Source organism: Mesoplodon densirostris, chromosome 17 (assembly GCF_025265405.1).
Source record: "Mesoplodon densirostris isolate mMesDen1 chromosome 17, mMesDen1 primary haplotype, whole genome shotgun sequence".
NCBI classification, from domain to species: domain Eukaryota; kingdom Metazoa; phylum Chordata; class Mammalia; order Artiodactyla; family Ziphiidae; genus Mesoplodon; species Mesoplodon densirostris.
In genome coordinates this window covers 69,651,512-69,674,931 of record NC_082677.1, presented here as the reverse complement: position 1 = coordinate 69,674,931, position 23,420 = coordinate 69,651,512, and the positions used below count along the sequence as shown (strand labels likewise).

At 40.0% G+C, this 23,420-nt stretch overlaps 2 protein-coding genes across 2 annotated transcripts in view; both read right to left on the bottom strand.

Annotated features, from left to right (window-relative positions):
* Window positions 1-2,199: 2,199 nt before the first annotated feature.
* Window positions 2,200-21,412, bottom strand: LOC132477721 (protein-lysine methyltransferase METTL21E). Its single transcript, XM_060080222.1, has 7 exons — window positions 21,342-21,412; window positions 19,398-19,528; window positions 17,614-17,695; window positions 8,320-8,416; window positions 6,701-6,867; window positions 5,474-5,591; window positions 2,200-2,721 (listed from the first exon to the last, which is right to left on the bottom strand). Exons 4-7 carry the CDS (start codon window positions 8,333-8,335, stop codon window positions 2,318-2,320), a joined length of 705 nt encoding a protein of 234 aa, XP_059936205.1. The 5' UTR covers window positions 8,336-8,416; window positions 17,614-17,695; window positions 19,398-19,528; window positions 21,342-21,412; the 3' UTR covers window positions 2,200-2,317.
* An 865-nt stretch (window positions 21,413-22,277) lies between these two features.
* Window positions 22,278-23,420, bottom strand: part of ERCC5 (ERCC excision repair 5, endonuclease) — a 28,276-nt gene continuing 27,133 nt past the window's right edge. The window contains exon 15 of the mRNA XM_060080253.1: window positions 22,278-22,961. Within this exon, the coding sequence (XP_059936236.1) occupies window positions 22,371-22,961 (591 nt within the window). The 3' untranslated portion in view covers window positions 22,278-22,370. The remainder of the gene's footprint in view (window positions 22,962-23,420) is intronic.

The following is a 23,420-nucleotide window of genomic DNA, read 5'->3' as shown; positions in this document are numbered from 1 at the left end:
ACATCAGCCAGAGTGGTCCTTACACAGAAGGGTGACTGCTTCACGCCTCTACTGCAAACCATCCCGCGACCCTCCACTTCACCGGACGAAGAGCCAAGGTCCTCGCGATGGCCTTGAGGTCGCGGCGACCCTGATGTGCTGCCAGACCCCTCAGGAGGACTCATCGCCTCCACGCGGGCAGTGCTGCTGGCCGGCGGCCCTGGGCTGTCTACGTCCGCGGGCATCGCCTCGCCCCACCCCCGGCGTAAGTCACCTCGCCCAAGGTCACAGCCTTCGAGGGCCACCCGCTGTCCGGTGACTGAGCGACACGGCTTATCAAGGCTCAGCAGTCTCAGCGTCCCCCCGGCCCCGCCCCCAGGCCCAGAGCCCCATGGGGGTGGGTCGGCTGAGCCCGTGCACGGTAGCTCCACCTCTGCCCCGCTTTCCTGTCCCTTCCACATGTCTTGATCCCCACGACACTCTCTAAAAATGGCCTGCACACCAAATGCCGCCTCCTGGCCTGCTTCCCAAGAACCCAGCCTGCCAAGAGGGCCCCCTCCCGCCGCCGATACTGAAGCTTCCCAGCCTCCCAGCTCGCCCTGCTCCGAGCTCACTGGCCTCCGATGTTTCCTCCTGAGGACCGGTGGGCTCCGGCTTTAAGGTCCTGGCAGAGATGTTCCTTCTGCCTGGGACACACCTCCCCAGATACCTGCACTGCTGCTTCCCTCACCTCCTTCCAGCTTTGCTTAAATGTCACCTTCTAAATGAGCCTCTCTGACACCAGAGAAAAAGATTCTAATCTTTTCCTGATGCATTTGCTTACCTTTCCAGGTACTGATTTCACTTGAAAGAAATGACTTCCCTCACTTACAAAAGAGTTTGAAAATTACTGTTTTAAATACATAAAGGCAGAGCAATGGTTAAAAAAAAAAAAAAAAAAAAAAAAACACGGGCTCTGGACTCAGACCTGGGCCTGAGTGCCTTAGCACTGCCACTCTGAAGCTGTGTGGCTCCACCCCTGGTGGCCTCAGCTCCTTTACCTGTGCAGTGGGGATACTGATATTACATAGACTCTTAGAATGGTCGTGAGGATTAGCTGACTTTATGTACACTACAGGCTGTGAAAACTATAAAGGGGCATATAAATACTGGTAATTATTGAGAGATGACCCCAGGAACCGAGCATGCCAAAAAAACCACTGAGAGGACATTTGCATCCTGGCTTAAGGTCAGAGTCCTAGGAAATAAACTTTTCAGCTCTGTTCAACCCTGAGTAGACTGAGAACTTCCAGCAAAGCAGAAAGGGCTGGGCAAGTACCACCCTGAGGGCACAGAGCCTGCCTAGCCAACATCACCAAGAACCCGGAAGAGTTACCAACCGCTAGTCTTGTTACATGGTACAAAAACCTAATATTTTGCTCTTCTTGCACTGACTTTAATTACTTCAGACTTCATTCTAATCTCTAAGGTCCTTGTAAAAAAAAAAAAAAAAGCACATAGGATTTCAAATATCTAGGTCTCTATATGTTTATCAGAAGAGCTTTAAACTTTAAAACCAGCCATATGTCTGGTTATTTGAGATTAGAGACTGAAATCTTTTCATGTGTATTTTTATACACATGAAAAATTTTTATATTTATTTCTCTTTCTGTGATGCAGAATAACTGTACTTGGCCTAAAAATAAAACAATGACTCCTCCAAAATCTCAACTGCTTTTGTGTTTTCTTCCATTCATTTTTCATTTACTGGAGTGAAATGTCCTTGCCTGTAACCTCGAATCCACCAGCTTGATTGATTTCAGAGGGTGTGCTGGAGACCCACCCTGCCAAGCAGAGAAGACGGACCACCAATAAGCTGGCACTAATGAAGCCACAATAATCTAACACTGACCATTACATTCTATGTCTACCTATTCAGATTTATTTGTAGAGCCCACTATAGTCCATTTCATTATTTCTAAAGAAAGGATCACATAAGCTTATGTTTAAAACATTTTAGACATACCATTATTAAAAACCATCATTCTACAGTTATACATTAACAATAATTGCACCATTTATTAAGATGATAATAATTTAAATGGTACTATAGAAAGATAAGAAAAGCAGACATTGTCCTACCCAATTACCACACAGAATGGCTTTGCCATCCTATACACCTGTGTGCTATATCTGGGAAAATCCCTGTCTGGGGCAAGGCGCGTGTGCACGTGTGTGTGTGTGTGTGTGTGTGTGTCCCCTTGGGAAAGTCAGCTATATCAGATCATCCGGGTTCTTTGTTAAAGCAATAATAATCACTAGAAATTGCCTTCCCTTCCCAAGTCCTCCTCTGAGGATATCATGCACTCCTCCAATTTTTCTTCATAGCTTTATACAACTTAATATTCAGGCTAGGGAAACTGGAAATCTCCTCCAGGTTAAACAACTCCTTAAATCGATCTACAAATTTATTTTCCTTCTCCAACCTGAATTTCATGACCCAGAGGATGACGGTGGTTTCTTTGCACAGATGGTCAAAGGTAATGAGGAGTTCTTCCAGAAATGGATGAGCATAGACAACATCGGCCGCCAGGATGTAGTCAAAGTTGCTGGAAGCCTTGGGAAAGTTCTTGTCTAAAGCTACACCCCAGGAGAGCTCTTTAACCTGAGGCAAATGCTTACATTTCATTTTGGTGTTTTGGGAAATATTATATTGCAGGTTTCCAAGTAACTCAGGTAAATCTGTGGCAGTCACGTGTGCACCTGGGAAACAAAGGACAGTAGGAAAAGTAACCTTCATGGGATAAGGTAAAGCAATTATGTTTCAAGCCACCATGCACTTTGCAATTCTGCACAAATGCTAACCTCATGTCAAGGACTGGTCAGTACACACAGGAGGGAAATCCCTTCAAAATGGATGCTAAGGCACCTTTATGCCTCCCCTTAAAAACAACTAGATTCCCCAGGAACTTCTGCACTCTGTTGCACTTTTCTGTTCTCCTGGTTTTTTGTCTGTCTTGTTTTGTTATTGTTGCTGTTATTTTCTATCTACTTAAAAAATCAAGAGAAAGGGAAATTCAAAGTATTTGGTACCCTCATTGGAACAATCAGATGTCACAATTGAAAGATGAAAGGGTTCTTCACTAAAAGAAGTCTGAGCCCCAGTCATGTGAGACCAAACGGGTGTATATAACACTGGGCATCCTATCGTTGACCAGGAAGTGCTCAAGTGTGAGAAATGGAGGGAGGAGAGAAGACTTTTCAATGTCATTACATGGAAAGTATCAGGACACCCATGTTCATGCCCATGTTTTCAGCTTGACCCCATTATAAGTCTGTCTCTTCCCATTAAGAGATGTTAAAACCTAGCTACAACCCACATATAGTGTGCATACAACCAAACATCATAGACACAGGACAGAATGCTCAGATGAAGAAGATATAAACAATCCCTGAGGTAAAAGTGAATACTGGTGGTCATTGTCAGGAAGAAATCAGAAAGCAAAAACCAATAAAATTTGGCCCTTAAAGTGAACTTTGAGCAGTAGCAGAGGCTGAAAACAATGTGTAAATAAGCCTAGGATTGGCTGATTCTACATCATCAGACATGAAAGCAGAACTGGAAGGAAAGTCTAGTTCAGCCCAGACCAGTTTAGAGCCCACTCTTCACCCAAGATGGCAAGTTTCTCTGGTCACTGATTGTATTTTCTGGAAAATATTAAAATGGGAGGAAAATAAGCATTTCATTAGTAGAATCATAGAGATATGAATCTCTACATTCTAGTGGGGTGGGTGGGTCTATCATTTTTCACAAATCTTTTTAAAATCCCAAGATAAGGAATGACCCCCTCTGTCCCCTGACCCTGCCCATAGGAATAGAAACTATCTGACTATTAAGATCTTTGTGTCTAGAGAGGTAAATATCATCACTGACTAAACAAAGTTTCCACCTTTTGATATTTGTTTTAAGTTACAGGAGCAGACCAAAAGGATCAAACCATAATTCAAAAAGACACATGCACCCCAATGTTCATTGCAGCACTGTTTACAATAGCCAGGTCTTGAGAGCAACCTAGATGTCCACTGACAGATGAATGGATAAAGAAGATGTGGCACATATGTACAGTGTAATATTACTCAGCCATAAAAAGGAATGAAATCGGGTCATTTGTAGAGATGTGAATGGACCTAGAGTCTGTCATACAGAGTGAAGTAAGCGAGAAAGGGAAAAACAAATATTGTATATTAACACATATATGTGGAATCTAGAAAAACGGTACAGGTGAACCTAGTTCCAGGGCAGGAATAGAGACACAGACGTAGAGAACAGACATGTGGACACAGTGGGGAAGGGGAGGGTGGGATGAATTGGGGGATTAGGTTTGACATAAATACACTACCATGTGTAAAATAAATAGTAGGAACCTGCACTATAGCACAGGGAGCTCAGCTCAGTGCTCTGTGATACCTAGATGGGTGGGATGGGGGGCAGGGAGGTCCAAGAGGGAGAAGATATATGTATACGTATAGCTGATTCACTTTGTTGTACAGCAGAAACTAACACATTGTAAAGCAATTATACTCCAATAAAAAATATTTTTTAATTCTTTTTAATGAATGAACGACTTCCCGAAACACAAATTCTGCTCTTAAATGAGGAAGCCTTCAGGTATAAATCCAATGTGCCTCTGACACTGTCCATACTAAATGGAATGGTGACTTTAGCAAGCAGTATCAGGACAGAGCAATCTAAAAAATATATTTGGAGAGGACTTCAAGGGTCTTATATTTCCCCAGTGTTTAGAAAGTTGTAAATTGCTAAATCTTGAATTCCTCTCAAGATTTTAGGGTGGCAGGTGTGCACTTCCGAAGATCAAGGAAATCAAGACAGATTTGGGGAGCACACATCAGAGAAGGCAGCTAAATTAAGGCCATGAAATAGATAACAACAACAAAAAGATTGAACTGAAGCAGGGTCAGGCATACATATAGACAATCACACATTTAGTTGGAAAAGAAGATGCTGGTGAAAGAACAAGGGATTGCAAAAGAAAAATGGAAATAACTGAGAAAATTAATTGATGGACAAACGCCTAAACTTAGAAGCAGACGTGATTTCTCGCACTCTTTCTCTATTCTAACAGATGTTTTTTCATAAAAGCATAGGACTTCAAAACCCAAAAGGAATATACAAGTACTTGGGAATGTTGAAATGGGGCTAAAATTTAAATAAAGATCGTCTGAGTCCACATAGTCAGCTCTGCCTATGCCTAGTATTTCACACGTCCTCCAGCAGTCAGGATGCTGGGGTGCACGTCCCAGTTAGCCAGGATAAAAATCCAGCTTCCCAGAAAACCAAATGGGTGGCTTTAACATCAGTCTCCTGATAAAGCTCATTCAACAAATTAAGGGGTTAAAAATAGGCCCAGGTCATAGTAAACTGGATAGTAAATGCAACTAATGATACAGGATCATGGAATTCTCTGATCCCACTCAATCAAAAACACCTGCTTACCAAGTAAACTCGCCACGATGGAGACTAACCCTGTTCCAGCTCCAATTTCAATCACATTTTTGTCAACCATGTTATACTGCTTTACGTTTGTTTCCAGAAAATAGCATAGAACAAGGGCCTAAGAAAATTCAAAGAAAGAAAAAAGTAGTGCTTGGCAAGTAGTCACAGAAAGTAAAATTAAACTCTATTAGATAAATACCCCACGAATGCTATGATATGTATATGAGCCCATGTGAGTGCATGTGTGCATCCATACACATCACTACAGAAAATTATCCACAGAAGTACATCCTTCAATAGGTTCAACACTTAGGATAGGAAAAGTCCTTGGGGATTGTTGGGGAGAAAAGAGAACTAAGAATATAGAGTTCAGTTACTTAGGCTTGATTATCCTTAAAGGAAGCAATTTCTAATAATAACAGTCATTTTAAAGAAGTGTGTGGGACTTCCCTGGTGGCGCAGGGGTTAAGAATCCACCTGCCAATGCAGGGGACACAGGTTTGAGCCCTGGTCCGGGAAGATCCCACATGCCGCGGAACAACTAAGCCCATGCGACACAACTACTGAGCCTGCGCTCTACAGCCCGCGAGCCACAACCACTGAGCCCGCGTGCCGCAACTACTGAAGCCCGCATGCCTAGAGCCCATGCTCCGCAACAAGAGAAGCCACCGCAATGAGAAGCCCATGCACGGCAACGAAGAGTAGCCCCCGCTCGCCACAACTAGAGAAAGCCTGCGCACAGCAACAAAGACCCAACGTAGCCAAAAATAAATAAATTTATAGAAGAAAAAAAAAGAAGTGTGTGTTTGGGATTGAGGCAGACAGTGGGGGGAGGGGTTCTGCACCCTTCATAGGACAATTGATAAATAAGTGGTGGCCTTTTAGAATATTCTGCGTGTTGAGACTGAAACAGATTTCATTATAATTGTTTAACTCAAATGGAACGAGTTAAATGGGAAATTAAAATGTTTACTATTCTAAACTTCTGTGACTTATCGTCACAAAAAACTGAGGGTGTAAACAACACTCTTTATTAATGCTACAAATCAGAAATAGAATTCATTGGTAAAAGCATCTTCCCAATTTCGTGATTTCTAAATTTTAGTGTTGTTTGAGGTCACAAAAGAGAACCATGGAGCCTCCTTTCTCCTTCCAAACAGTATATAATAACGAACAACACTGGATGAGAACTCATTGAAATGCAGCAAACTTTGTATGAATTCATACCGATGGCCAAACAATAGCACCGTAACAATCCATGGCTTCAGTAATCCGAATCTCATGACCAACGAAATGAAATCCCTCCCAGGAGATAGCTGTTACAAAAGCTGGAACAAAACACCTCTGCATGATCTCTGCAACCACTTTCCTGTCATCATCAGCTTCTCTGTTCTCTGAAAGGAGGGGGAAAAAAAAAAAAAGGCAGTGGTTGTGGTACTAAACCATAGCAAAGGAGAACCTGATGGAGGTGCAGCATCTCTACTTATGCTAAGTTGCTTTTGAATAGGCACTGACTTTAGGTGCAACATAATAATAGTAAGGTAAGCTATTTGAAAATAACTCTTAACAGAAGCTAATATTTCATACATCAGGATAGCAACATCCTTCTGATTTTCCCTGAGGTTGAAATCACCATTAGACATTTCTGCAATGCTATGTGAAATAAACAATAACTGATATACTTTTTTAAAAAGCAATGTATTTTAAAGGCTACCAATCTATTCACAGAGCAAAAGAAAGATTGGTGATGGAATCTAAGATCTCAACTATTCGTATTGGCTACACGGTGCGATTCCAGTTATTTGAATAATGGAATAGTAGCAGATCTTTTATGACCTGCCTTTATCCAGACAAAAGACATTTGATACCACCCAACAATATACCCTTGTGTTATTTTATTATTACTTATTTTATATTATTATTTGGTGACAACTCATGGCATCTTAACATCCACAATATTGCATAGGTTTCATAAGCAACATCAACCACCAATTACTGAGCACACACTTCACAGGCCAGACCACGGTAGATATGTATATAATATTTCTCGAAATTTTTGCAACAACTTTGTGAGGTAGGCATTACTATTTGCACTTTTACAGATAATGAAACTAAGACTCAGAGGGCTTTGTCAGCTTGACCAAGCTCATGCAAATTGTAAATGAAGGAGCCACAATTTGAGCTCCTTTTTGGTTGCTCCAAAGCCCCCATCTGCACTATTAAAAAGCTATGATATAATTTTTAAAAATCCAGTTGCCTCTAAGAATTCAGAAACTAGTTATGGAGCAAGATACACACCTCTCTCTAAGCCTCCATTTCCCTGTTTGTAAAATGTGAAAGATAAAAGAACCTACATCAAATAGTGTTGGAAGATTTAAATGAGATGATGTATATAAAGTGCTTAGCACTTTGTTACATAGAGTTCAATAAATTATTATAATTATTGTCATTGTAACTGTTATTATATTTTGGTCATGAAACTAAATGATAAAACAAGATCACCACATAAACCAAAATACTGGATTGTGGGGTATTTGATTGAAAATTCTATAGTTACTTGTAGAAGCAGTGAGTAGAATGGTGGTTACCAGGGCAGGGGGTGGGGGAAATGCAGAGATGTAGGTCAAAGGGTACGAAGTTTGTAAGATGAATAAGTGCTGGAGATCTAATGTACAGCACCATGACTACAGTTAATAATAATGTGTTGTATACTTGAAATTTGCTAAAAGAGTAGATCTTAAATGTTCTCTCACACACAAAAAAAAAATTAAAGAAAATGGTAACAATGTGATGTGGAGTCTATGTATCTATACATGGAGGATAAATTATAAATTAGAGGTATTTACCGCAGAATGGTGACATCACTGTGAACTGAGAAAGTAAGACTGTTACTCCAAAGAAGGGACTGGGAGCTTAAAGATGAAGAGGCTTCTTTGAACAGCCCTAGTTGGGGAATAATCCAGGAAACAGATGAGGTTATACATTAGAACACTCTGGCACATTTTCCCATGTCTTCCTCCTTTTCTAGTCCCTTACTAGCTCCTCCTTGCAAGAGAGGAGAAGCCATTCATCTGATTAGCAGCTTAAAATGTGGATTGGACCATGGTTTTTCCTAGTGTGAGGGGTAGCTGTGCCTTAAAATGTCAGCCCTCATGTGCTGATACCCGCTTCCCACCTCCCTCATGAGGTAGGCTGAGCTGGGCAAAGTCCTGCCTGAGAGAGAACTTAACCAATAAGAGTATCTAGGGCTGCAGTCCTTTATTTTCAAGTAGAATAGAATCATTGCTTACATCTAGATGATATGTTAAATGTCTGCCATTCTAAACACGTCTTTCAAAATTCTTGTACACACCTCAAGGCTGAAATTACATTCAGCAATCCCAAATTCATACTTGCTGTTTTGAAATATTTTTTAGTACAAGATATAAAAGATGATATGAATAAATGGAGAGAGGCTCTATGCACAAATGGGGTGACTTAATACTATAAAAATGTCATATATGTTCAATACAATATCAATCATAATTCCAGTTAGCTTTTTTAAGAAACTTGATATACTCACTCCAAAACTTAAATGGAAGAATAAACATCCATAAAGAGTTAACTTTGCAAAAGAAGAATAAGAGGTAGAAGAATATTTGCTTTATTAGATATTTAGGTATACCACAAAGCCAAGTAACAAAAACAGTATGGTATTGGTGCAAGAGATAAATGGACCAGTGGGCAAAATAGGTATCTCAGAGACAAACCCATGTAGATAGAGGGGGTGGGTTAGCTGCCATATTATATGGAGAAAAATAAAACTGGATCTCTACGTAAAATCTTTTATAAAGGCAGTTTCCAGAGGGATTAAAGACCAAATGTAAGAGGGAAAAAAATTTAATAGTATAAGATGATATCTTTGTGAAAGTAGGGAGGAGAGAAACTTCTTAAAATCTGTAATACCCCAAACTGATGAATATTCTTATATCAAAAGTGAAGATTTCTATTCTGTGAATGAAGATTAAAAGTGTGGATGAGATTAAAAGATGACAGATGAGAGAAGATCTTCTACAATGTCTAAGACTGAAAAGAGATAATATCTCGAATATACAAGAAATCTGTATAACCTCCAAATTGGCAAGGAGAAAGATAGTAACCACAATGAAAAATAAGCAAAGGAGATAAACTGGCAGATTACAGAAGACGAAACCAAAAAAGCCACAAAGCAACATGGAAATGTTCCAACTCAGATATGGACAAATTAAAACAAGGTATCTCTTATACTCATTAAACTAACAAAAATTAGAAGCTGGACAGTGCTGAGTGATAGGGGGCTTGTGGGGATGGCAGAAGCTCAGGTACCACTGGTGAGAATACAGAATGTTGCAGTCATTCTGGAGAGCAATCTAAGGTATTTTGTTAAACTAAATATACAAATGTCCTACAACCCAACAATCCTGCCCCCACCCCCAAATTTTTACACAAGTCCTTAAGCGGATATGCGTGAAAATATTTATCAAAGATACACATCAAACACACTAGAATGGTTGCCAGGAGGGAGATGGAAAAGGAAAGGAAGTAGGAAATGGGTAAAAGAAGAATAGATGAATGGATGAATGAATGAATGAATGAGACAAGATACAGACAGATATACATACAACATTGGGGCCTTTCTGAGATGATGAACATGCACCATGTAAGTCAGTGAAGGCCTCAAGAGACTTTCCAATTTCTCCACGGCACTGAAGCAAGAACAGGAGCGAGGGGTCTTGAGTCTCTGAGTCCTAAGGGAAGATGTAGTTGTCAAACTGTCCTATGAGCTCCAATAACATCATTTCCTAGCATTTGAGGAATACAGTGGAAAGATGGAGGTAAATTAAGTTGGTCCTTGTTGGAAAATTCCTTCAGTGGCCACAATCCAGTAGGGACATTCAGCCAAGATGATTTCTGGTCCTAAATTCTGTGATCCCTGCACAGAGCCCTGATAGGATCCAGGCAGAACCAAGCATGCTCCAAAGGACTCTAATCTCAGTGCGTGCCACAGAGGGGCCCCCTCTACCACCCACTCTATCACCACCACAAACACTGACCTTTGGCAGAGATGCAGAGAAAACAAAGAGATGAAAAACGGATAGTCTTCAGCAAGAGTCACCTCTCCTAATATATTTCACTGTATTTCTCCTTAAACCACGGCACGTATTCACATTCACAGGAAGAGCTCTAAGAACCAAATAATATTGGTAATATGTTGTATTTGAACTTTAACTTTCATTTCACTAGATTCACTTGCCTTGCTAAGATGGGGGGTGGAGGGGCAGCTTTTGCTCTGGAAGTTCTTTAGGGAAAAGCAGAGAACATTAATTGCTTCCTTGACCTTTAGCTGAATGTGCCCTCTGGGGCCTCCTTGCAAACCCCTTGTAAATGCAGCACTTCTTTGACAAGTCACCTAAGGTATCGGGGATTAATAGATGTTAGAGTACACTAAATCCCAGGAGCATCTCCTAAAGTTCCAATCATTGTTATAAAACCTTTGCCAGTGAATATCTACAGCTACCACACTGACATCTCCGACTTTGCACTTTCTTTTAGAGGTTAGTTGACCAGATCAGTGCTGCTGTCCCAACAACTACAGTGTAATAACAAATGATTCCTATTTTTTCACTATCTTTCTAAATAAACAGAGCTAGTCTTTTTTTTTAAAGAATGACATCTTTACTTCTATATAGAAATGAGATTAAAAATATACGTGAATATATTACATAATCAAAAATGACTTACACCCCTCCAAAATAATCTTCCAAGAGATTTCAAGAAACAACAGTAACCACTATTAATTGCACATACACTCTAAAAGAACAAAATTCTATCCATCATACATGGTCATTTGAAATTAGTCACACACCTAGGATGACCACATATCTTTTAGAAAACATTATCAGGCTGAAAAAAATTTAACTGACAGTGTTTTAGTATATTCTCTTTTGAATTTAAAGACTATGTAACTCCACTCATTCCATAAGAAGAGACACTCATAAAAAACAGCATAATTTATAGCAGGAAACCAATACTGAACTTGGTTACTTGAAATAATTTGTCTAGATGTAATACATTGGATTTTAAAAGCAAATGTACACAAACAATTATGTCCATCTTAAAACTTTGCTGTTTTTCAGCATTAACTTCTATTTAAAGATTTTGAGGTAAGAATTTTTTTTTGGCTGTGCCTCACAGCTTGCAGGGTCTTAATTCCCCGACAAGGGATTGAACCCGGGCCCACCGCAGTGAAAGCACCGACTCCTAACCACCGGACCATTAGGGAACTCCCTGAGGTAACAATCTTAACCGTAGTTATTTATTTAAATCAAAAGACAAGTTTAGTGTTTCAGCAATATCACCACCCATTTCAAGGTTGATGACAAGAACCGTTGGACAGGAATCTAACAGAAAGAGCTGCACTATTACAAAGGCGTCCCTAATGTCACCTTGTTGTAATAACAAGGGGACATCTATGCTCCAAACACAATACACAAAGAGTGGGCCCCTCAAAGTGCATGCTTAGTTATTTGTTGATTATGGGATTGAATCTTGAGAAGGTTAATGAATGAGTGGATATTCTTTGGTTTTTAGGTAAGATTTGAACAGCAACTTTCCCCCAAAATTAACAGCATTATCACACAAAGGAATTCTGAGGTACACTTCTGAAGAATAATTTTACCATACATATTCTCTGCTTGTTATCTAGTACTTAGGCCTCAGGACAAATAACTAAAATGAGGAAATGTTACACAAAATGTTGGATTTGGTTTCCCGGCATGAAAATCAGAAAACTTCTGATATCTATACCATTAGATAAGAGCTATCCACTAGAATCTTAGAATATTATTTTATTAATGAATTTAGTATCGAACACAAATATTAAAAGATTATAAATAAAACGTAATCAAGAAAGTATTGTAATTATGTTGCTCTCTTAGGCTTATCTATTTTAATGCTTTTTTATACATAAAAAGGCTTAACACCATTTTCCTGCTATTAAATCTTTGCTGATAGTGAATAAAATCTACCAGGTGCTCTTGTTCTCCAGAGAATTAAAGGGGTTTCAAGTATGAAGTAAAAATTAGCAAGATTCTGCCACATCACGATGATGTTTTTCTTAAGAGGAAAATTCGACAGTGAATTGATTTCCAAGGCTGGATTGTAAGAAGCCCTCAAAAATAGAGGCTCTGTCTGTATTCTTCTCTTTTATACTTTTAAGGTCAATAACAGCAATAATAGATGGAAGGGTCAAATCACAGAAATACATGAAAAGAAAAAAAATCCTTTAATAGCTATGACAAGTGAATTCAAGTTTCCATTTGAGGGCTGTCACAGAAACCTGTCTGTGAAATTTAAAGTAAAAACCCCTCAACGAAATGAAAGACACTGTCATTCAATCAAATCTTCTATTCAAAGATGCATGTCATGTGCTTCTTAGAAATACCTAGAGAATTTTTTTTAAAGATGTTAAAGATATTTTCAGATTAGTGAATGGTCACAGGTAAACCTGAAAGCTACAATTCTGAATGCCTCAGCAATGTCAAGGTCTTGAGCCCTTATGTTGAAACTAATTCTTGAGACATTTTCACGAATGTATTTTGTCTGGATGTCCACGTACTTTCAAGAATAAAAAGAAGCTGTAACTTTCATCACGTGGCTCAAATGATAGCTACAATTACCAAAGAAAGAAAATTCATTTTTTTTTACTGACACTGCTCAGGATGCAAGTGGGAAAAAAACAGAACCAAATCTAGTCGTACTCGGAGCCTGCTGCTGGGGTCGTACCGGGGAGAGACAACTAAACAGATGCCAATGAAGTGTGATAAGTGGAATAAAAGAAATATTTCTGAGGTGCTATGGCAAGCACCACTGCTTGGTCAAATCAGGAGAAGCATCCTCAAGGAGGAGACATTTGAGTTGAGGTGGAGGGAAGGGGAAGGCTGCCAGGCAGAGAAGGAAGGAAGCAAAGTCAAGGGAGATACAACACTGCCAGGGTGTGGAAGCCAGCTTGAGAGCCTGGAAGGACCGGGGAGCTGGTGTACAAGCTGGTGCAGAAAATAAACCTGAAGAAAGCAGGCTGGGATCAGACCTGTGGGCAATGTTTACCTTTCTTCTACAAGGTGGACAGGAGCCAATAAAAATCATTAGGACAAGAACTGACACAATCAAAATTGGCATTTGAGAACTGACTTCTGGCAGCAGCAGCTGAGGCTACGTAGAAGCTAATGGGAAGACATAATAATCTAGACAAAAGATGCAAGAGTCTGCAGTGAAGCAGCAGCCCTGGGTCTGGGAGCCAAGCGTGAACTTGTGAGCTCTTAAGGCAGTGGTAGACGCCCCAGGCAGTTTTGGTTTTGTTTTGTTTCAAAATGAAAACTCCATTTAAAAATCCTTACTTTTTAAAGCTCAAAGTAAAACCACATGAAAATTTATAAGACAGAAAAAGCACCAAAATGAGAGTCTTAAGATGAGTCCAGTCCCCGAAGGTCCAAATTTCTAGCTATGTGACCGTTATTTCAACAGTAAATCTCAGTTTTCTCATCTGCAAAATGAGGATGACTAGATACCTCACGGCCTCCTTCCCAGGATTATACTGGGAATTAATACTTTATAAATCTGTAATGGTAAAGCCCCATAGAAGCACATGCGTTACAGCATTTTTTTGGAAAAGTGATTCCCTCAACAAAGTAATACAAACACACGTGAAATCAAACAGTGCCTTAAAAGACGCAATAAGTGACATTCAAACTTGACATTCAGCCCTGAGTTTTGAAGATATCTGAGGCAGATAATCATGTTTGAGTTATTTTTATTCAATACATGGAACATTTATTAGTCTTATCTAGCAGATACTTATTCAGGTTACTTTTTAAACATGTAAAACGTGTCGATGGATGATTTTCACATTAGTAATTATGCGGCTATAGTACTCCAACTAGTATATTAATATATTAACCCAGACTCTAGTTTGGTATGTTTCTCAAGCAGCAATAGAATTACTCAAACTTCCTTCTTCCTATATTGAGGCAATGTTGCTTATAAAAGCCATATTTTCCATTAATCCAACTCTGTAAAGGTTTATGAAGATCCTTGTGAAAGACTTCGTGCTATCCCTAAGTAATACATTGTACCTGGTCCTGAAAAGAGTCAACTGACTAGTGGCTGGAAATACAAGATCATCCCTAATGAGCAGATTTTAAGTCCAGCCATTAGGCCTCAGTTATACCTAATTCATTCGTTCCCTCATTTACTGAGTACCTGGGCACTGTGAATACAAAGACAGAGCAACATATAAGTGGTCGAATAGAGAGTTAACTAGTTAACTCAAAAACAGAAAGAGAAAGCTCCATGCCTCAGAGAGCTCAGCCAAGAATGACCTGAGCCTTGATGACTATGGGTCTGTAAGTCAGATAAGAGAAGGCAAGATACGCTGTACGTAGGCATCTACATGTGCAGAAGCCCACTGGCTTTGGGAAACTGAGAACTCGAATATAGGATAAGTGGGGGTCATAGCATGAGATAAAACACTGTGTGTCATGCTAAGAAGTCTCGATTTTATCCTATAGGAAACACTGAGGCACTGAAGAATTTTAGGGAGGAGGAGAATGTGACAAGGTGTTAATTTTTAAAAAGTTCATGTATCTGTGGAGAAAGAACTAGAGAGGATAAAGAAAGGGAGCGAGCCCAGGGTTGGGGAGGCCAGTTAGAAGGCAGTTACAACTGTCAAGAGAAGAAATAATCAAGACGATGCTGCAAACAGGGGGTGAGGGGTAGAGAAACATATTAGGAGGTAAAGATCAACGGGATGTGATGGTGATGGGTGTGGGGAAAGGGGAAAGACTGGCATGATTCCAGGTTTCTGGGTAGCCGGAGAAATGAGGTTGCCATAAACTGAGATAGAAAATACAGGCGGAGGGGCAAATCTGCAAAAGGAGAATTATTTTTTAATGCATCTGGATCTGCCATCTGGCACGCTGGCTACGGAGGTGTGCTGCTTGGATTAAGAGAACGTGCTGCAGCAGGTTCCCCTGGCTCCTCGGAGGCCAGGCTTCCCCTGGGCTGCCTCTAAGCGGGCCCCTCTCCCGCTGCCGAGGACGCTCATCCAGGGGGCAGCTTCTGTGGGCTGACTCCCCGTGGGCCTGCCCGAGACTCTCTCAGAGCTGTGACGCGGCCTCTGCCCACCCGGACCTGCAGTGATGCGAAGGCTCTCCCGGCCTTCTCCTGCTCCTTCCCCCTTTACCCTCCACGGACATTTCCTCCAATAAATCTCGCGCACGTTAAATCCCATTCTGGCATCTGCTTCCTGAAGGAACCAAACTAACACAAGGCAGGATGGAGGACGTCAAGTGAGCAGTTGGAAGGACAGATCTGGGAGTCACTGTGCATGGGAATCACTGCGCCTCGGGTTAGTACGAACCCGTTCCAAGGCTGCAGACCCTGAGGAGTGCCCTTTATAACACACTGCTACTTGTGCTAACAGCCAGAGAGCCGCCGTTGTCAAGAGTAGGCAACCTAAGAGATTCGGAATAGTTAACGTGGATGAGGTTTTAGACGGTTTAGATTAGAATGCAACATTAGAAACCATAGACAGAGGAATTTTTAGCATCCACTACAGTCCTAACTTTAATCTGTGCATAACTAAGTGACCTCCTATAATTCTTTGGATCTTCAGGCCAGGGTTGAAATACAAGAACTGGGCTGTGGGTTTGCTCCATTCCAAGCACAAGATGACTAAATATAAACAGGACAGGAAAAGTCACGACCCTACAGTACTTGAGAACTGAGTGTTCTACTGGTTAGTGGGAGCCTTTCCAACAAAATGCAATCTGACTCTGCCCCAGTGGCACACACTTAATCCCCTTAGCACTGTGCCTATGAATGTATTTTTAAAGCTTCAGCTGACAATGTAGATGATTAGGGGCTGCGTCTGTTCGTGTTGTTAACTATTTTCTTGTTAGTTCTGTCTCCACCTTACCTTGAACTTCTTCCATAGCCTTTGTAATTTGCCGAATTATCATATGCAAAGTTGAAACCAAGCATTATGGTAATGATAATGAGGATATTTTATTCATAAACTGCAGAGAAACTGCATCTTCATTCAAATCATCTAAATGGCTGGATTCTCTAAGTGATTATGACTTTAAATGTTTAGATTTGCAAAAATTACTACAGCAAAACCGTACATGTTTAAGCCACATAGGCTGCCAACACTGGGCATACACCCAGCTCTCTTGGCCTAAAGACATGCTCACCTAGGTAGAGGCCACCTGGTATGCCTAAAAAAGGCGAAGAAAACAGGACTCTAGTCCTTAGAAAATATCCACAGTGTAAAGGAGAAAGAGAAAGAAGCCAGGATAAGTAAATTTGTACTACAACTGTTCTACAAAACCATGGCAATAATTCTTCTAGTCTATGTCAAGAGCATATGTCTGCACTTTTTATCTCAAGACAGTGGGGAGAGTTATATTATGTAATCTATGCAAAGTCATACTTGATATTTAGGATGATGTAAAAAACAGTGGGTCAATTCCAAATAATTCCACTGGAAGTAGAATTCAACCTTAAATTCTCCTTACCACAAGGGGTCAAAATACATCATTATTTGCCTCTAATGAATACATCAGAGGGACCATAAGCACAGTCTAGAAATATTTTATAGTTTAAAATCATTTTTCATGTTTTTTTCATGGAAGCATTTGTAAAAACCTTTAGTTTTACATAAAACTATTTTATCTCTCTTGAAATCTTCCTATCTGAAAAGAAATAACCACGAAATCACAATCATATACTTAGTGTATAGCACTTGGGGAAAAATTTATTCCACTTTTCCAGATTAAAAAAAAAACAAAACTCTAAATACCTAGCAAGTCTATATATTTGATTTATTATCTGTCAAAATTAGCTCTAACATATCATCAGGCCCACAGGTATAGCAGGGGACGTTAAACATTATTAGAGATAGTTACAGGCTAGCAAACACAAGCCAAGATATAATATGCAATTGATACAAGTCCTAGCTCTCTTTATGACATCAGCGAACACTGCAAAGGTAAACATTTACATTCTGTTGTTTGTCTTCTTAGAATTGGCCAAATTACATAAAGAAACATAAAATAATTTACCTTTTGGAGCTTTGAGATCCATTAAGCGATGAACTAAGGGATGGCTATATATATTGATGCTTTCTTGATCATTTCTTGAAAACTAGGCAAATAATACATTAAAATATCAAATGGTAATAATTAATTCAAAATGTGTGTTAAGTGCTTTCATATTTACCTAATAAAGTTTAACATCAAATACAGCAGAGAAAATTATATTAAAATATCTTATTAATAAATCATGATTTTAAAAAGCGTGCACTGAAACGCAATCTATCTAGTACAACCAAAATTCAGGGTCAGAAATTTTAGAAGCTCCTGGAAAAAGAAAACATGTTCTTCACCAGAGACCACCTCAGCTATCATGAAGCAAGGCATCATCTTTATACTGACTAGTCAGAGAGCGATCCTAAAACTTAAGAGGTGATTAAAACATTGGGAGAGAATGGGTTTCATTCAGTGTAGTGAAAACCATAGCATTAATCTAAAACAAAGCTTCCTACACAGTAATAGATGCAGAGTCGCTCTCATCCGTGGTCATCAGCATGTACCCAGGGGCAAATAGCCCAACCACCAAATGGTTTTTTTAAGTAGCTTCTTCTTTAAAAAAAAATCCATACCATCTCAGCAAACACATTTAAAATTAAAGAAATTCAAGTATTTTATGCCTCTCAAGCAGAGCATATCATGTGAATAAGCTTAAACAAGCTGTAATTCCAACTTTGGAAAACAACAATTTGATGTTCTAGGTATCAGTTTTTGAATCATTTAATAATCACTGTACTATCATAAATTTATATTCATTCCTTTCTTCCAAGGCTCCCAAAACACATTTCATAATCAACACGTTTTTCTTTACAATATGCTCAGTAAATCAGGAGACAAATTATTTTCCCTACAGTTTACAAACGAGGAAAATCAAAGGTTCCATGGCTAAACAGTAGCCCAAGTGGTCAGCCATTTTGTTCCCAATTTAGTTTCTCTTCCATTAAAGAAAGCAGTCTTTATGACACGTGCCTGCCTGAAGGTCAACATTTATTAAATGTTAAGTCTGGACATACCTATATATAGGAGTTAGCTGAGTCTCTAGAAGGTTCAAAAGTATCATCCACAACTTTTGCTTTGCTGACGAGACCTCTGACGGTGCCTGAAAGGCGAGCACCAAAGCACGCAGGTTACTACTGTACACACTGGCAGCGAGTCCTCACAGAGGACTAATCCTGACAGCTGCAGCTTCACAGCCTCGGATCATATAGCAGTGCGGTTGGAACGCCCATAAATAAGGGGGTTGAAGAAAGTAAGTAGGCACATTCCATGTGAGCGTCTCGTGAACAGAGCAAGGGCCAAGAGGTAAAGTAAAAACTATTCCTGCAAGTGAGTGAAGGTTATCGGGGCAAAGCGATTATTTTTAACTTTGATGCCAGGAGTTATGTGAGTCCACAGCTATGACGTCCGGTGAAACGGAGGCCATGTGTTTTTCAGGTCACCTGTCTGGGTGCAAACACTATTTTTAGAATCAGACGACCACACCAGAATGTTTGAGAGTGTGTGTGCAGCAGTGATCTGGACGCAGGAATTATATTTCCACAGTTCCTTCCTACTCAGAGTGAATAGGAAGGCTGAGGGTGTATGTCGCCTGTGCACCTGCTCATGTGCATTTAGGGCTGCATCTCAGAGTACGAATTAATTCCCCCGATCACTGAAAATAGCCTGAATAAGAAGTTATTACAGGTAATGAAATCGAGCAATATTGTAAAGTTAAACTTAGGAGTGTGGGTACAGCTTCTAAGAAATACTTCACATACCATGATGGACGGAGGTCACGTTAATGTATCGGACAGGACTAGTGGTCTGGGAGCCTGATTTTAGTCATTCCTGTCAATAATCAGCCTGTGATTTTTAGGCATTGACTTAGTGTGTTTCTTGGCTTCCTCATCTATAAAGCAGAGACATAAAAGGTACATAATATCTATTTGTGAGATGAATATGTTAGGTAAAAAACATCCTGGAAACTGCAAAATCCTAAATGATGAAAACAATTATTCATAGGCAGCTAATTCTGGGCAGAGGACACACTCCCTTATTTGGGTCTTTTTAAAACAAGAATTAAGAATTACTTGGAACATAAAAACCACCTGTCTTCTCCCACAAGTTATTTAAAAGATCAAGAAACCTCAGTGCTGGATTTCCTAAGAGGCAGAATATCTAAATCAATCATCTAAACCGACATAATGACAATGATTATTTCAGTTTCATTGAACGCTTAAAAAGAAGTACACAGAGACTTCTGCCTCCCAGTATAACTAGAAAAGCACATTTTACACACACACACACACACACACACACCTGTTACAAGGCAACAGACAGCTTCCAAGGCAGCCAAGAATTCCATGCTTTTGCTGATTATTGGTGTAAAGGGGTGAGAAGCCCAAGAGAGGAACACAAGAAAGGACACCATGAGAGCTTTAGCTAGGGAGACAAGGGAACTAGGGAGACAAGGGAATAGTGTTTGGAGCCTGTGAGGCTGCCAGGAATTGGGAGCCCAAGATCACAGAAAGAAGGGACAGAGAAGTAAGCCTGACACTCAGCACTGACTTTTCATTCAAGGTATTTGCACAGTAAGATGTTTAGGGCAAGATGCTAATTTTCCAAGCATAATGTGGCTAAAAACAGAGCAAAGCTCAAAAGATGAGAGAAACACGCCAGCAGACAGTTAGTATCCCTGGAAAACTACTTTTTAGGAATGGGAGGAAACTAGGAGATGGAGTCTTACAAAGACTTACAAAGACATCCACTCGGTCCTGATTAAAGTAAAATAAAATTCCCCCCTGCTGCCTGCCAGAATACCTTCTGGAATCCTCTCCAGAGGAAGATGCACAAGATCCACAATCTTTTATACGTAATGTCCAGCATTCATTTAAAGTTTACTAGTCATACCAAGAAACAGACAATAGAAACAAACCCACAGGTAACCCAGATATTGGAGCTTTTTGACACAGACTTTAAAGTAATTGTGATTAAGATATTATAAAAAATAGATGACAAGAATTACACCAGAGAACTGGAATCTATAAGTCAAATAGAACTGAAAATAAAATAAATGAAATAAAGAGCTCCATAGATGAGTTTAACAGCAAATATAAAGAAAGCAAAAGAAAAGACTTATAAGCTGAAAGATAATTTTATAGAAAAAGTATATGATGGTCACCATCCTAAATAAGTTATAGGTGTCCCACTTACTTTGAATAATGATAAATTTGCTTTGCTGCTGTTTGTCTTTAACAGGCAACCTATTTTCTAGGTAATATAAGCACCCTGAATTTTGAACTAGAAGATTTGAGTTCAGGTCACAATGGTTTCCTACTAGTTGGGTGAATTTGGTAAAGTCAGTTAACATCTGTAAACTTGTTTCCTCCCTTGTAAAAGGATATACCTTGGTTGCAGGGTTAAGAGAAAAAAAGGTATAATATCAAACTGTTCTGTAAATACTGTATTTATGGCATAAGCTACTAATGATTTTTTTCCAGACTTCTATATTAGCATACAGACGAGTAAACAGGCTTTTTTTGCAAACATATCTAGGTCTTCTATTAATGGATCCAAATATCTATTCTTCCTCTCTTTCTGGATACATAGCCCATGTAGAGATTACTTTTCTGAGTACTCCTAGTATATGGTCAGTTCAGTTCAACAGGATGGGAGCAGAAGTGATTTTTCTAGTCACCTTTAACATAAGACATTCGGCTCACCCAAGGACTCTGGTTCTTTCCTCTTCCAGCAGGTTGAAATGCAGATGTAGCCGTGACCCGGTATAGACCACTGAAGCAGTACAGCAGCCTAGGGGATGGCTGAACCTGGGACCCTGAATGACATCAAGGTGCACAACTGCCTTACCAGCTCAGACTGGCCAGACTGTTGACTGAGAGGTAACGTTCCAGCGTTTAGGCCACTGCATGTGAACATCTCTTTGCTACAGCAGCTTAGCCTTCACCCCAGCTACTGCAGTGCAGGACAAATGTCAATTACCTATGAAAGGCAACAAAATTAAATTTTAGAAAAACTACTGCTTTTCTACCTACAAACACATATGCAGAAAACTCCCAATTATAAGTAGCTTTGAGAAATGAGAATAACAAGAAAAAGTTAATGTCTCTCTTCCCCAACCCTTCCCCAAAAGTGTTCTGCTTTAAATACCTCCAGAGAAAATAAGCATTAAGAAAAGACTTGAGTTTATGTGGAAGTCAGTGTTGATTTTAGTAGAAAGCTGTTAGAGAAGACTGAGGCAGAAGACGTATTTCAAATTAGCAAGGAATAAATAATAAGCAAAGAAAAGCAGCAGCTGTAGTCCAAGTATTTGAGAAGTTGGACTGAAATGTAAATATAAATGAATATAAATATATTTATATAAATAAGATGAATATAAATATATTTTCTTCTCGTCTAGGTCGGAAAGTCAGAGGAAATGCACATTGAGAGTGAGTACTGATCAACAGAAATCCTTTTTCCCTTTTTAATGTTGTCAGAAAGCGTCAGATGTTGTATAATAATAGAAACATGAACAAAGCCTGTAAATACAAGGAAATATTCAATGAAGTGGAAAACACAAGAAAAAGGTAATATATTTAAAAATAAATGTCGAGTTTAACGTCCATATTTTTAAAAACCACACAACAAAGACTGTGCAAATACTCTGAATTTTATTATTTCCTCACAACAAATTCATGACGAAATGTTAAGCTGTACCCAGTTAGAGAGAATACATGTGTATTTAGGTGTCTTTAGATTTTCCTCTTCCTTCCTCTCGTACTTCTCCGTTTCCCCTCTTTCTTCCCAAACACAGACCTGGCGGTCACCAGGACAGGCTCTGCCTTCTCTCCATCATCATCGCTGGAGCTGCTCGTGGTGGCACCTCCGTCTCTCCTGGGAGCTGGCTGCGCTGTGCTCTGTGCATCTGAAGAGCTGATTTTTGACTCTACAGCTGCTTTTCCCCTTTGAATGTTCGCTCCAGGGAAATATTCTTCATCCTCACTTGAAGAGGCATCAGATGACTGCGAGAGGTAGGCCTCCCCCAAAAACCCACCACATTCATGCCCCCGTTTAGAATCCGAAAGCCTCTTTCTTTTCGGGCTGGATGACTCTTTCCATCTATTTGCTGTGCCTCTCTTCTGGGTTTTTCCTTTTGCCTTATCGAGGAACTCAGAGTCTTTCTCCATGGCAACAGAAACTGCTTCTATTTCACTGGCTGCTTCTTCTCTTTCTTTTCTCAGCATACATGTCACAGCTCTGTTAAGTCTCTGGCTCTTAATACCCTTAGCCTCCTGTTTCTCCTGTTGAGCTAATCTAAAGAAAGAATCAATTCGGAGCTGCGTCTAAAAAAATGGAATAAAATAATAATAAATCAGACAAGTAAACTTTCTAAAGCAAATCAAAGAATTCCACCCTGATTACTGGCACTGGATGACTCTTTCAGAAAATACTAATTCAGGGCTTCCCTGGTGGCGCAGTGGTTGAGAGTCCGCCTGCCGATGCAGGGGACACGGGTTCGTGCCCCGGTCCAGGAGGATCCCACATGCCGCGGAGCAGCTGGGCCCGTGAGCCATGGCCGCTGAGCCTGCGCGTCCGGAGCCTATGCTCCGCAACAGGAGAGGCCGCAACAGTGAGAGGCCCGCGTACCGCAAAAAAAAAAAAAAAAAAAAAAAAGAAAAGAAAATACTAATTCATTCTCTCTCAAAAGCCCATCTCCCAAATGGATGACTGGCAGCAAATTTTACTTTCAAGATCGTACTTAAAGCAGTACATGTACCACCTCCGTCAACTAAGCCCTCCGC